This window comes from Pipra filicauda, unplaced genomic scaffold, assembly GCF_003945595.2.
Source record: "Pipra filicauda isolate LSUMZ 115617 unplaced genomic scaffold, ASM394559v2 scaffold119_size3216105_pilon, whole genome shotgun sequence".
Lineage (NCBI taxonomy): Eukaryota > Metazoa > Chordata > Aves > Passeriformes > Pipridae > Pipra > Pipra filicauda.
This window is the reverse complement of record NW_024103651.1, coordinates 166,170-180,848: the sequence shown is the minus strand read 5'-3', so window position 1 is coordinate 180,848 and position 14,679 is coordinate 166,170. Positions and strand designations below refer to the sequence as shown.

The 14,679-nt window shown below is 39.7% G+C and overlaps 1 protein-coding gene across 1 annotated transcript; it reads left to right on the top strand.

Annotated features, from left to right (window-relative positions):
• Window positions 1-2,245: 2,245 nt before the first annotated feature.
• On the top strand, window positions 2,246-14,474 carry HSPA14 (heat shock protein family A (Hsp70) member 14). The gene is made up of 14 exons (XM_027722514.2): window positions 2,246-2,319; window positions 2,441-2,521; window positions 2,631-2,713; window positions 3,729-3,777; window positions 4,585-4,678; window positions 4,798-4,888; window positions 6,061-6,165; window positions 6,773-6,934; window positions 7,809-7,964; window positions 9,423-9,525; window positions 10,748-10,960; window positions 11,355-11,528; window positions 12,498-12,568; window positions 14,130-14,474. Exons 1-14 carry the CDS (start codon window positions 2,263-2,265, stop codon window positions 14,206-14,208), a joined length of 1,518 nt encoding a protein of 505 aa, XP_027578315.1. The 5' UTR covers window positions 2,246-2,262; the 3' UTR covers window positions 14,209-14,474.
• Window positions 14,475-14,679: the final 205 nt, after the last annotated feature.

The window sequence follows — 14,679 nt, the reverse complement described above, 5'->3', positions numbered from 1 at the left end:
GTTTGATAATGGGGCAGCCTGGTGGGCTTGTTTGCTGGATGTAGGTGCCTGAAGATATGCAGGACTCCAGTCAGACTGGGGCTGGATGTTTCTCCTGCTCCTCGTGACTCAGAGGGACAGCTCTCAGAGAGGTGTGAAGGTTTAATTTCTTTTGTATCCTGAATCCAGGATGTTGCTTCCACTTTTATTTAGTGGTGAGTTGTTTGCCCCATCTCTCAGCTCACTCAAGCTCAGCACAGCCTGTGAGCTTCCAATTAGCTAAGGACACTTCCCAAAAAGATAAGAAGGACACAGACAGGCAAGGGGTTTTCACTACTCAACAAATATTACTTGCCCCCACAAACCTCAGCTAAGGCATTTCTTGCCTGCTTCACTTAGGCTTTTTTACACCTGGAAGGAACAATAACTGCTTTAGTTAAGATAAGAAGAACTTCTCTGTGTCCATATAGATATGTCCATGGCATAACAACAACTGGAAAATAACTGTGAATGTGCCTGTCTGAGTAGGAGATGTTACCAGTGTGGCCACAAGCCCTTTTTAATGCACAGATTACACATACTGGCTTAGGTTCTAAATAACAGTGTATTGCCATAAATGGTGCAAACAGTATTAAGATCTGGGGGAAAGCATGGGAAAAATATTCTTGGTTTCCATACTATAGACTTCTATTCCGCTTTATCCTCCTGTCTTCAGTGTCTCTTCCCAGATTCTCCTCATCTTTTCTTTTCTTTTGTCAAAAGCATCACAAAAGCCTTTCTTTTACAATACCTTTTTCCAGTCCCCACAGGTCTCTCATGCTCACCTCTACCCTTTTTCTCTTTCAAGTCCTCCATTTACAAGAGGACACAGAAAGGAGCTACAGTTTGGACAAAGTTCAAAGGTATTGTTTCCAGTTGTATAAGCTTCACCTTTATCAACATTGCCATCATCTCCCGAGCACAGACTGCTGGCATCTGAGCTCCAGCCTTTGGTCAGACTTCAGCAAGCTCAGTAACCCAAAGGAAGGTTGTTCTGTGACTTAAGAAAGCCAGGATCCATTTTGGGACACAAAATCCCTTTGCAACTCCGAGTAACTCATTTCACCTCTATGTGATCTTAATTCATTGCTTTAACTTTTGATATATCATATATAAAGGAGGATAAGGACAATCTTGAGAACGACGCAGTGAGATGGTCCAACAGGGCATTTAGACTCCCTATGGAAATGAGATGTAAATAAGCACCCAAATCTGCACACAAACTGTCATCTGTACAGTGTGAGGCTGCAAACATTGGGTGACCTGCTCTCTGGTAACTTTGCAGCGCCCTTTGCAGGGACACACAAAATCTGAGGAGCCTTCAGCATGATAGCTCTGGCCAGGATGTGTGAATGATGTTCTGTGCAAATGGTGCTGATTTCCCCAGGGCTGACAATAGAAATGTAGAAATAATTTCTTTTTTTCCCCCTTCTCCTGTAGTATTGAGGGTGTATTTTTCCAATAGCAGTGCAACATTGTGAGACACCGAGCTTTGCTTTCAGGCACCAGTCACACCTCGTCGGATGATGCAAAACCAGTGCTTCAGCTCGACCTGAAGCACCGGACACAGAAATATTTCCATAATATAGAAAGGTTGGACATTAGGGGGAATTCCCTCACAGAACAGGTGATTAGACATTGGAATGCAATGCACAGGACGATTAGACACTGGGATGCAATGCACAGGGCATTGGTGGAGTTACTATTCCTGCAGGTGTTGAGGAAAGACTGGATGTGGCACTCAGTGCCCTGGTCTGGTTGGAAGGGTGTTTTTCAGTCATAGGTTGGATTCGATGGTTTCAGAGGTCTTTTCCCACGTAATTGATCCTGTGATTCTGTGATTTACAACGTCTCCATGCACTCCATTGCCTGCATTTAAATCACGAGAGGTGCCACGGAGATAAAACACACGCTGCAGTGTGTGCATGATACAGCTGCTGCTTTCTCCCCTTTAATCTCTATTTTAATGTCTCTATTTTCTAACTTCTCCGCTTTCACCTCTATTTCCCCCCACTCTAGGTGTGCCGGCGTCAAAGAACCGCTCACGGACCTGCCGCCCCTCAGCGCCGCTTCCCGCCAAAACCCCCTCTCCTCCCCAGCAGAGTCTGCCCCCCGTTGCTATGCGCGGTGACGCGCCTCTCCTTGCTTTTTTCATTGGATGTCTTGGCGGTGACGGGCGGGCGGTGCGGCGCGGGATTGGCTAGGGGCGGGCGCGCGCGGTGCAGGTCGGGGCGGGTGGGGCCGATGGCGGCCATCGGTGTTCATCTGGGAGCCACCTGTGCCTGCGCCGCCGTCTACAAGGTGAGGGGGGGACGGGGCTGGGGGGCTGCTTGGGGGTCCCTGCCGGTCGGAGGGGGCGGGCCGGGGCGGGGCGGCGAATCCTCGAGGGGCGGCTCACGGGTGTCTCTGTCTCTCCCCTCAGGATGGCCGCGCAGACGTGGTCGCCAACGACGCCGGGGACCGAGTCACCCCCGCGGTTGTGGCGTTCTCGGAGAGCGAAGAGGTGAGGCGGAGGGGAGGAGGGAGGGGGGCTCTGCGTGCTGCTCACTTTTTTTATTTTTTTTTTTTTATTTTTTTTTTTTTACTTTGTTTTTTTACTTTTTTTTATTCAGGTGGTTGGCTTAGCCGCAAAGCAGAGCAGGATCAGAAATATTTCGAACACTGTAGTGAAAGTAAAGCAGATCCTCGGGCGAAGGTAAGAGAACGGGTGTGGAAGGAGCAGTGAGAAATTTGGTTTTCTCTGTTAAAGCTGGTCGGTGAAACCTCTCAGCGCTCATGCTGGAGGCATTTTAATGTATTGTGACAGTATTTAATTTAACCTGGCATTGGCATGTAATCTCTGAAAAAAATAATTCTATTATCATAGTCACAATACTTTGGGTTGGAAGGGACCTTAATGATCCTCTTATTCCACCCCCCTGTAGTGGGGCACGTGGAAGGCACACTGTCCACTAGACCAGTTTTATATTATAAACTTCTTAGCCTACATTTCATTCCAGGAGCAAAGAGGTGTGTAGTATTTTAGGTGTGAATTTGTCTGCGAAAATCAAACTGTGAAATTTAGTAACAAGTTGCACATGTGCTTTTTTATATATACTTAAATTACTTAACTGTCTTGTTAATGGGTTGTTTTTCTGCATGTAAAATGCACTGTGCTTTTGTTTGCATGAAACTTTTATTGTAATAGTGAAACACACTGTTGTGATTCCTCAGTCAGTGGAACTGCGATGGCTTGCACTGGCAATTGCAGTGACTAGAACAAAACTTGGGTTGTTCTAGTTGGTTGTTGGGTTAGATCTGACATCAGACATGCATCAGAACTTTTTAGTGATGACCCAGCTGTGTATTGCAGCCCCTTCGTGTTGTCCATTCTGATGTATTTCCCAGCACTTTTCATGTCATAACTTTATTGAGATCTTTTATAGTGATCACTGGGGATAGCAGGTGGAAACAATGTGTTGGGTTTTGTTTTCCCCTTTCCCTAACTAGTAGGTATTTTTTCAATCATTAGTTATGGAAAGAAGATGGAAAGTCAGAACTGTTGGTTTTATTTCTACTGTATAAATGCATCTTTAGAGAGGAAACGGGAATTTTGGTGGAAGTATAGTTTGATATACTGAAGATGTTTATAAGGAATATGAGCAAGGTGAATTTGTGCAATTACCCTTGAGCAAATGATTTATCTTGTTATTTTGAATTTGTCTGGACAGCGCTGGTGACCCTCAGGCAGAGAAATATATTGCAGAAAGCAAGTGCTCTGTGAGTATGATCTGGGATTTCTGCTGTTCCCAGAGTAACTTATATAACTTTATATTTTTCTTCTTGTCCTTGTTTGTGCCATTCATGTCTGTGTTCTGTAATGATCAGCTCTTCATATGAGGTCCACTTGCTGCTGTCTTTCTGTTTTTATCAAGTAGATAACCATGTTCTGAGATCTGCCAGCATGACATAGTCCAACAGAAAAATTCTTACCTGTCTCTTGGACATTCTCTAAAGGGATGAATCTTAATATATTTGGGTAGTAGCATTGTGGGTTTTCTTAGTGCTGGTAGAAGGTGGTCAGGTTACAGCACCTTGTGATAAAAATGCTTAACCACTCGATGTAAATACAAATTTAATTTGAATAATGCTGTGCTTGTTACTAGAAAATTTTGCAAAACAGGAGAAAAAAGTATCCTGGCAAATGCATTCATAAAGAAGAAGCAAGTTTTTCCCTGGGTTTTGGCTGTTTGTATTGATGTGCTTTTATAAATTGCTGGGCTTTTTCTTATGGGATATAACCAGGCAAGCACTTTTGTTCTAAACGTTGCTTTTGTACTAAGGAAAACTTAATAGAAAAAGGAAGTCTGGAGTCTTTAAGTCTTTGAATGTCACTGTTGTGTGTGTCAGATGATCCAGGTCTTTTTGTGATCTTTGATAAGCATCTTGGAAGCATTTATTTCCTTGTAATAGAGAGTATTTACACAGTCCAGTTCTTTTTACTTTGAACAGAAACTAAATTAAACATTATGGTTTTTTATTAACCATATTGCATATCTAACAAAGGTGTGTTGGTTTTGCTTACAGATAATTGAGAAGAATGGAAAACTTCAATATGAAATAGATAATAAACTTATTAACCCAGAAGATGTGGCAAAACTGATTTTCAGTAAAATGAAAGGTAATAATAATTGAAATCATAACACATTTTAGCTTGTTAAGCTGTTCTCATATTTTTAAGATGTAGTATATTGTTTTTTTATGCTTTTAATAACATGTTCTGCCTGTGTTTATAAACAGAGACTGCTCAGTCTGCATTGGGTTCAGATGTAAACGATGTTGTTGTCACTGTGCCATTTGATTTTGGAGAGAATCAGAAAAATGCCCTTGGGTAAGAGGATTAAGATTTTTCTGTTACTTAATGTACCTAAAGAACACAGGCTGGAAGATCAGCAGTGGCAGTTCTCCTGCTGGACTTCAGCTTGTGACTGTCAAGATATTGGGATGTTATTTGAATGGGGAAAATATTAAAGCAGGAGATTAAATCCTGGGTTTAGAAATTTTTTATGGAATTCACTGATGTAACCAAAAGGACATTCTGAATCATTTATAGAGAGAGGGAATTTTGGTATCATCAAGGACAGAACATCATTTCAGATCAGGATCTTCAGTGTCACCTTTGAAGCTTTGAAATAGTTTCTCACCCTCTTTAATTTCCCTTCCTTCATACTTACCAAACCAAGTGGTGTTACTTGACTTGCTGAGGACTCTTTTGTCAGAGTTTGGATGTGGAAAATACACCACTATTCTATTTGGAAAGTCTCTTTGGAATCAGTTCTGCTGTTACAGTTCCTCTGTATGAAAACATAAGTATGCTTAAAGCTGAGCATAATTGGCAGCATCTACTGTTCTGTAGTAGATGCTGATATGTAGTAATAGTATTTCTGATATGTGGAAGCCCTTATGTTTAACTGTCATGAAATACTTAAAACGCACCTAAAAGTTGGTCATAAAACATGAGTGAGCTGGATATTCGCAGTACTTATAATGAAGCATTCTGTTGCTCTGGTATAACAGTTTCAAAATAATTTCAAAGTGGAGGGAACAAGTTGCAGGGCAGTCCCAGGGTTACTGAAGTTTCCAGAAAACATGTAAAGAAAGTGTTACAAGTGAGGCGCGGTAACTTCATTTTGAAGCAAAGTGGTTTCTTTAGCATGTTACCTGTTGAAATAATGTATCGAGAGCTTTTAATACCACACCTGAAGATAAGTTACCAAGTTTGATTGAGGGTAGGGGGTTTAATCTTGTGGTTGAAGGGGGTTTTGCAGTTTTTATGGGCTATGTAGATTGATATATGAGAGTTTTCATTGACAGTAAGCACTCAGCAGATCCAACTACCTCAAGAACACAATAGCAACTGAACTTAGTGCCTTCCTTTTCCAGTCACTTGGCTTTGCTAATACCATGCTGTAACCAAGTTCTGAGTTCAGATGAAATGTTAATAGTGTGTGACTATAGTGAAACCATTAAAGGAAAATGAAATGCTGCTGTGCTTTATCGCAGGGAAGCAGCTGCAGCTGCTGGGTTTAATGTTATGAGATTAATCCATGAACCATCTGCAGCTCTCCTTGCTTATGGAATTGGCCAGGACTCACCCACTGGGAAAAGGTAAAATCCTAATATTTTACTTCTTAAATTTAAGCTGCTGTACTTCAATCCCAAGAAATCTTAAATGAGGGGATGCTGTGTTGCCTTAGCAGTCAATACAAAATTAATGATTTGAGGCTTTTTTTTCTTTTTTTTTCTCTCAATAAAGCCAATAACTATTTAGAAGTTGTAATTCTGTAGTGTTTAAAATCCCTTTGGTTTGGTTTTTATATTTTTAGAATTGTCTTTGAAGATTTGTGCCCAGAGTCTTACTTTCTCTTTAATGAACTGATTGGCTTGAAGAAAAATGCAACCCTTTTTATCCTTCTCATATACTTCTTGCCTGTAACCTTGAAAGTAATGATAGTTCTCAGTTGTGTTGAAGGAGAAACCTTGGCTACTCTCACTGTATGAAACAGACTAATTTTGTTCTTTAGAGCACATTGTCAAGCAGTCAGGACTACTGAGATGCATTAAACACAAACACCCTAAATCAAATTATCTTGAGAAAACTGATTAAAACCTGCAGTACATTATTTGGTGGTAATCTTTATAGACAGTGTGTCAAAATTAACATCTTTTTTGCTGGCTTATTCATGCTACTTTCAATTTTTTTTTAACATGGCAGCAATGTGTTGGTTTATAAACTTGGTGGGACATCACTTTCTATCACAGTCATAGAAGTAAACAGTGGGATATATCGTGTGCTTGCTACAAACACGGATGACAGCATTGGTGGAGTTTGCTTCACAGAAGCTCTGGCACAACACTTAGCTTCTGAATTTCAGAGGTGAGCTTTGAATTCCAAGCATGTTCTTAGGACAGGAACTTCATTATCTAGTGCTTGATTTCAAAAAAAAAAGAAAAAAATCTAGCAGACTGTCTGTGAGTGAAATGGCTCAAATAAAGATATTAAAGGAACAGTCAGTTTTTGGGGGCTGAGGAGGAAGACTGGGAAATGCTTGGGTTTGTGTGGATATTGCCTGGAGTTGGTGTTGAACTATAACGGCTTGGGTATGAACTCTGCTGTGTTTTGAGTGATGTGTGTGACTACAGGCTGCTTCCATACTTTCAGTCACAAGCTTTTTGGGTGTCAGGGAACTGACTCTGTGGTTTTGTTTGGTTTTCTTGGTGCGGAAGCCTGTGGAGGGACATGGGTCATCAGGCTGAAGTCTGTATGTCACACCATCCTATGATGAACCAATGCATAACCACTAGCTCAGTGGTCTTGAGGTGGTCAGGTGCATACTGCCACAAAAAGACTTTTTGGATAAAACTTACTATTTTGCTGACATGTCTAATGGTCACTGTTCTGTTTCTTCTTAATCTGTGGTTAAAAATCAGTAACTTGCAGACCTTTTCTTGCTGTTCCTTGCAGCCATTTACAGAATTTGTTCATCTGAGAAATTGTGCAGAGAGACTTTAATCTGTATGATAAACACTAATGCCGGAGTTCAGGGTGCCTCCTCACAGTGGTCTCTAGTTGAAATTGAAATATATACTTTTTCTTGGCAAGCTTTCAATAGTGGCGTTGTAGTTAATACTAAAATGTTTACAGAAAGAGTTTAATAGCTCTAAACTGTTTTTCCTTTCAGAAAGTTACCGTTATCAGTCAAATTCCTGCCTTTCTAAACTGGTATCTTCTGTTTTTTTTTTTAATACAGGTCTTGTAAACATGATATTAGAGGAAACCCCAGAGCCATGATGAAGTTAATGAACAGTGCTGATATTGCAAAACACTCTTTATCGACCCTGGGAAGTGCAAACTGTTTTGTAGATTCGTTGTATGATGGATTGGATTTTGATTGTAACGTGTCCAGGTAAGGCAAGTCTTGAAGCTACTGCCTTTATATAAAACTGTTCTTGAAATCTTCCTAGGTGATATTTAGGAATTTCAATAAGCTTTGATTTCCGGTGGCATTTATTTTGGAAACAGAAGACAGAAGGCCAACTTGCTTTGTTTCATACTGATGGTTTTGTTATCCTGCAGTCTGTATAGTTAGGGCAGTAACAGAGTGTTGCCCTAATGGTTAGAAAATAAAGTGAAAAAAGGCACAAGGAGACCCCATCTCTGGAGTGTGGTTGTTGATTGAAGGGGAGTAGATACTGTAATGAAGCAAGGTGGCTGTTTCTTCCCCCTTAGTGTTTTTGTTGTTCTTGTATCTTCCCTAAGGAAAAGAAGACTTTTTTACTCTTCATCTAAATGAGCTCCAGAATGATAGGTGTCATGGAAGTTGATGCTGCCTCAGTGACAGCTGAAGTAGAAAAATGTTCTCTGTTTCTTTGTACTGCTCTGTCCTACTCTTAAGTCTCTTTTCCCTTGGGATGATACTTATTTAGATGTTTAGCTCACTTCGATTGCTCTTCCAGACTGCAGCAGCTTTAGCAAAATAAAATAGACTTTTCCATCCCAGAGCTGTGCATCCACTACTGCAGAAGTTGGAGCTGCTACGATAAAGCACAGCATGTTTTCAAGCTTGAGAAGCAGTACTGTGTAACTTGGGTTGGCTCTCTTTTGGATAAGGATGCTGATCCTGTGGACTAGTGCTGCAGACTTTGACTTGCTGTGTTCCTACAGCGTAAAACTTCCTCTTCAGGCTTGAAAGAGATGAAAGCAAGCACAAGTTTCTTTTTTAATTTGCTTAACCTATTCCCTGTGTGCAAATGAGGACACAGCTTGATTTGCCTCTGAAATTTCCAAGTGGAGTCTTTGTGTCCATTTTAAAGGTGATGAAACGGTTCCAGAATGTTTGCTGCTTTATTTTTTCACATATGAGTCAAGACAGCAATGCTGGGTTTTGTTGAGACAATACTGTTTTTTCTCTATAGTACACTGAAGAAGAATGAATGTGCATTCCATGTAGGTGTTAGTGGTGGAATTAATCACAGATACTTTCACAACAACAGAATCACTTCAAGATTAATAATTGGAAAAGAAGATATTTTTTTTAATCCTTAAATACCAGGTTGTCATGGTAGAGGTAGTTAAGATTGTATATAATGTATTGTGGTATTTATTTGTACAGTCATTGTAATATATTCCCTTTTCCCCTATTTTGAGTCTCGTGTAGTGTCTGGAAAAACCCATCTCACACTGGGTTGAGATGTGGGAGGGGGTTTAGACTAGGGTATTGGATTTTGGAGTTCTCAAACCATGACACAGGTATAGCTAGAGAACCAAAGAATATTCTAAAAATGATCATTCTTCCATTTCAGGTATTTGTCTGTAATAGATGAGATGACCCTTCTTGAATGGTTTTTTTGTGGTTTTTTTCTAGGGCCAGGTTTGAACTTATCTGTTCTTCACTTTTTAGTAAATGTGTAGAAGCCATTAAAAACCTCTTGCAGCAAGTTGGATTTACAGCAGATGATATTAATAAGGTAATAATAGAAGTCACTTGTCTGTAGTGTGCTTAGCTCCCCAAAAACAGTATTTATAGGGCCTGTTTTCCTTGCAGACTGAGAGTATTTCATGATTAAGCATTTTTACTGGGATCCAACAAAGTCTATCAAGATCTTTAAAACTCCTATATTTGCTTTGAGTTCAGTTACTTGAAGTTAAGTATAAGGTAGAGTCAAATTCGATGGTGTGTTTTTACTGCTGTATATTGAATAAGTGGAGAGGATTGGTCTCTATTTTGTGTGTTTGTGTAACTCTTGGTAGAGCTGAGGAATACCTTCCTTAAGTTCAGTATATGACCTTGCTTTTGCCTTCACTGAGCATTGCATGGGGTTTGCTGACTCTTCTGAAGAAGCTGACTGGTGCTTTTAATGACACTTAATGCTATTTCAGACTCTTAATTAGTGTTTGCTGTGTCACATCTCAGTTTTCCTGGTGGATAATGAAGCATCCCAGGCCACTGTTCAGAGAACAGCTTTTGTTTTCTAGTGGCAGTATTTTTTAGGTGGCCTTTTAGGCTCTCAGGCCTCAATGCTTTGGGAGGAAACACTTTAAATGTAAAAATAAATGAACCTGATTTGCAACTCTTAAGTTATGTTTTACATGAGGAAAAGTAGGAATTAACTTTGTTCCCAAATCTGGCTGATTTCAACAAAGTCGCTAATAAGACTTGGAATTAAGGACAAAACCTGAATTGCTTCTTCCTACAGGTGCATGATGGAAGGGTGAGTGGCAAGCAGCACAGGTTACAGCATGGGGAAATTTTAGATTCCAAGAATGGAATTTGTGGTGTGAGGGAAATCAAATGCTGAAATAAGGGCCCACAGAGTCTGTGGAATATGTATCTGTGTAGGTAATGTCCTGAGCAGGTTGTAACTCCGCCTGTTCTGGCCAGGAGGTTGGACTAGACCATCTCTGGAAGTCTCTTCCAACCTGATGCTATTTTTGTGATGAATTTCTCAATTTCTAAAAACATTACCTTATGATTCTTGCTATAAGAAACACATTTTCAAGACACCATATTTCCTTTCATTTCAAATGCAAAAGTATCAGAAGTCAACCAGAGATTACATCAGTTTTTGTTGTAACAACTACAGATACTTAAGTATCCCGGAGCAGTTTGTGGTTTTGTGCTGCAGGTTGTGACCTGTCTGTTTTATTTGACAGCAGGAAGATTTGAAATTGTTATGTCGTGTTTTCCAGGTAGTTCTGTGCGGTGGGTCTGCTCGAATCCCAAAGCTACAGCAGCTGATCAAAGACATTTTCCCAACTGTGGAGTTACTGAATTCAATTCCTCCAGATGAAGTTATTCCCATCGGTGCAGCCATAGAGGCAGGAATTCTGCTAGGAAAAGAGAATACCTTGTTAGAAGAAGAAGCACTTATTGAGTGTTCTGCCAAAGATATTCTTCTAAAGGTAGGACTAAAATTAGAATATTAGAAAATTTTACAGCTGCAATGAATATATAACACTAATGACTGATGTTAGAGAAACAGTATTGTTTTATTACTTCTACAGATTGTCCATAGGTCAGTAGTATGTGGTAACTTGGATTCATTGACAGAAAAATGACAGGAAAAATGGCTTGATTTCAAGGGGAGATAGATTGTATCTTTTCTGTGTTGTAATAGCTGGACTTTTACTTTATAGGAATGTCAATTTTATTTTTATTTTTTTTTTATTTGTTGTGATGGTAAATGTGGCAGAGGGAATGAGTGTTGGATATCTTTTCTTGTGGAGCATTGTTTTGACAATTCCAGCTCAGTGAAGCGCTTAGAGAAAGGCATGAACTCTTTTTTTCTTTTTAAAGGGAGTAGACGAGTCAGGGGCTGACAAATTCACAGTGCTGTTTCCATCAGGGACACCACTGCCAGCTCGAAGGCAGCACACCCTGCACGCCCCTGGAAACATTTCTTCTGTGTGCCTTGAACTGTACGAGTCGCTGGGGAAAGGTCCCATGAACGAAGAAGATAAATTTGCCCAGGTGAGTATGTACACACTCGTGCATTTTTAATAGCAACCACTGGAAAATCTGTCGAGTCTGAAAAACAGTATGGAAACCAATCCCACCTCTACCAAAACTTGTTAGAAAACTTGCATCTCTCTGGGCATCAGTCTTCAATCATTCTTCTCTACATGCAAAGTATTGAAGCACTTTATAAAGAAACTGAAGTTTCCCTTTTTCATTCCTAAATGCCTGGCAGGGCTCGATGTTTGGCACTACAGTAGTAAGCTCAACTGGGGTGAGAGATTCCAGTCATTCCAGTAGGGCACAGATTTCCAGCATTTTAAATATAAAACTGCTCAATATAATGATGTAGCTAGTGTGTGTACTGCTGATTACTTTTTGATCTTCCTAGATTGGATAGGATCTTGGTATAACATTAAATTTGATTTTTCACAATTGTAAGATGATGTGATTATTATCAAGTGAGGATTTAAAGATCTTAAGCAAGAGTCAACTTGCAGAGAGAACACAGCTTGTTTAAAACAGTGATGATGTGCTTTCCTTGGAAAGCATTGAGAAAGGGGCAGATGTGTCTGAAATTGATGGACTATTTGAGAAAATAGTTATTCTACCTTAGTCCTGTCCAAATATCTTTAGAGGGATAGGGAAAGGATGTTACCTAATAATTACAGAACTGATCCTAAGTGAAGGGAGATGCTCAGCTCTTACTGTAGGCTGTGGCAGTTGTAGGTCTCCAGCTATCTCAGTGGTAAATCCTGAAACAAAAGCACAGAAACAATAGTACAAATAGCTAAAAATACATAAATTGGCACTACAGATAAAGGAAGCCCACTAGGGCATGCCTCAATTTGGAATTCCCAGTACAAGTTGCTAAACAGAATGTGTTTCACATCGGAGCTGTTGTGTCGCTTCCATTAAACTGCTGCACAGGAGTTTGGAGAACTTGATTATAATTTAACTCCTTTTTTTTTTTTTTTTAAATAGATTGTACTCCAGGATTTAGATAAAAAGGAGGATGGCCTACATGATATACTAACTGTTCTCACTATGAAAAGGTACCCAAAATATTTATTGCTCTGCTGTTTACCTTACTGCATCCCACTTGTGACAAGCAGTCTTTGCTCCTGGTACAGAATGTTTAATTTTGTATTGAGAAATTTCAGCATTTCATTGCTTACAGGGCTGTACAGTCCTGGCAGGGGCAAACTCTGTAGGAATGTGGGTTTTCTGCCGTACCTTCAGTGTTTTCATTGTTTGATTTCTAAAGAAATAAATCTTAATACAATTGTTTAGGTTATTTTTAGCAACTTCTGAACTGTTGATCAGTTTAACCATGCTTGAGAGCAGTCAGGATCTCAAACTTCCCATGGAAGGGGGTTGGGTAGTTCTGCCCGCACTCTTGGGAAAAACTGAAGGATATTTTGTCTTTTTTAGTTACAAAGGAATCCATGAAGCGTTGCAGCATTTACAGGGAAAACCTGTGGCTCTGTCCCTTCAGAGGCAGATTTAAGTAGAGAGACAGTACTACAGGAAATCAGGACTGATAAATCTACTTTTTACATGTTCATCTGGGGACTTTTTGTAGGAAAGTATGAAGTTTGTATGAAAGTATGTTTTATGGGGATGACAGGATATTGAAAAAATCTCTCTAACTTCCCTAGGCCTTAATAGGAGTGCTTGGGCTCATTTGAAATAGTCTAAATAGTTTATAAAGATATCTGAAGGTGGAATTCTAAGTAGTCCAGGCATCTTTGTCTTCTCAGGGCTGCCCTGAATTTCATATTATTTTCGTAAATGATACGCAAGTTGTGTAGATGTTGCTGAAAAACTAAACCCGCACTTGTTATTTCAGTTCAAAATACTTAATTTTATTACCATGGCTATCACATGTATTAAAGCCTGTTAATAGACCTCACCTAAAATACCTTGTTTGTCATGCAGAGATTTGCACTTAGCACTGGTAAGAAAAGCATCATAGGGATTATGGATGCAGCTCTGTCATGCAGAAAAACGGCATTATTTTAAAGGAGGTTTAAGTAACAGGTGAAAAAGGGAGAGAAAGTTCAGTGGAGCACATTTATTTCTATCTGAATATTTTGTGTGTCTGTGTCTAGCTGAAGTGGGATTCACTACTGTCTCTTAATTCCTGGATTTTCAAAATAAGGGTTTTCCTTATTGAAGAAGATCCTTGGAATTTAAAGACTACTTACACTTTTTTAAAAGTTGAGTTCTCACACTTTGATGTTCTTATCAGTCTGTTACTGTTACTCAGTTCTCACAATGAATATTTTGAATAATATTACACATATTCTATTTATAAACCTGTACTAAGTAAACTCAATTACAGTATTTAAACACGTTCCTGAGTCTGTTTCAGCATATGTGGAGAAGATAGATGCTATAAGAACAAGAAATCCATATCTAAACACTCACTAAACTAAACTTAATTTTATAAACCACTTTCATCTGTGTTGAAATATTTTCTTCCCTGGATATTTTGATGCTGATCTTTCTTCCTTTCATTGATGTTAAGACTGTTGTTTATTCTCTCTGGAACATGCAGTGGCATCCTGAGTGTTGTGTTGAGTCCTAAACATATCCCTCTCTTTTATCTAGGGATGGGTCCTTGCACGTTACCTGCACGGATCAAGATACCGGGAAGTGTGAAATCATCACTGTTGAAGTGGCGTCGTAGCCTGTTGTGAAAGGCAACATTTTTCTAAGTTGGTTTTTGTCTCTTACTTCCTTCTCTGCCAAAGCAATGACTCTCTGGGATGTCTTTGATTCTTAGAGGACTGTAATAAACTCAGCACATTAATTTGCCACCAAGTCTGTTTGGAGTGGAAAGCATGGTGCAGTATGTTAATCAAGACATGCAGACAGCAGATCATTGAATTATCAGCACTTGATTTAAAAAATGCGAAGCACAAATGCTTGTGCCTGTGGTTCAGCAACAAGCATATTACATACACAGTCTGAAGATTTCTCCTTTCAGGTACTTTTCAGGTCCTGTACCCAATTGGTGAAAATCCACTCTCTGATAACTGCACCAGATTGTAACTGAAGTTCTGTGAGGTCTTGATGTTGCCCAAAACCATGAAGGTGGTGTCTATTCATGCTGGCCTGTTGAGCTGTTGGGTTTTGGTTTTTTTTCTGGAGTAACTGT

Bases quoted from the DNA above. Each gene is read 5' to 3' on its own strand.
- HSPA14 (XM_027722514.2), top strand. From the start codon at position 2,263: ATGGCGGCCATCGGTGTTCATCTGGGAGCCACCTGTGCCTGCGCCGCC. The intron at 9,526-10,747 runs GTAATAATAGAA...CGTGTTTTCCAG, and splicing joins CAGCAGATGATATTAATAAG to GTAGTTCTGTGCGGTGGGTC. The intron at 12,569-14,129 runs GTACCCAAAATA...TCTTTTATCTAG, and splicing joins ACTGTTCTCACTATGAAAAG to GGATGGGTCCTTGCACGTTA.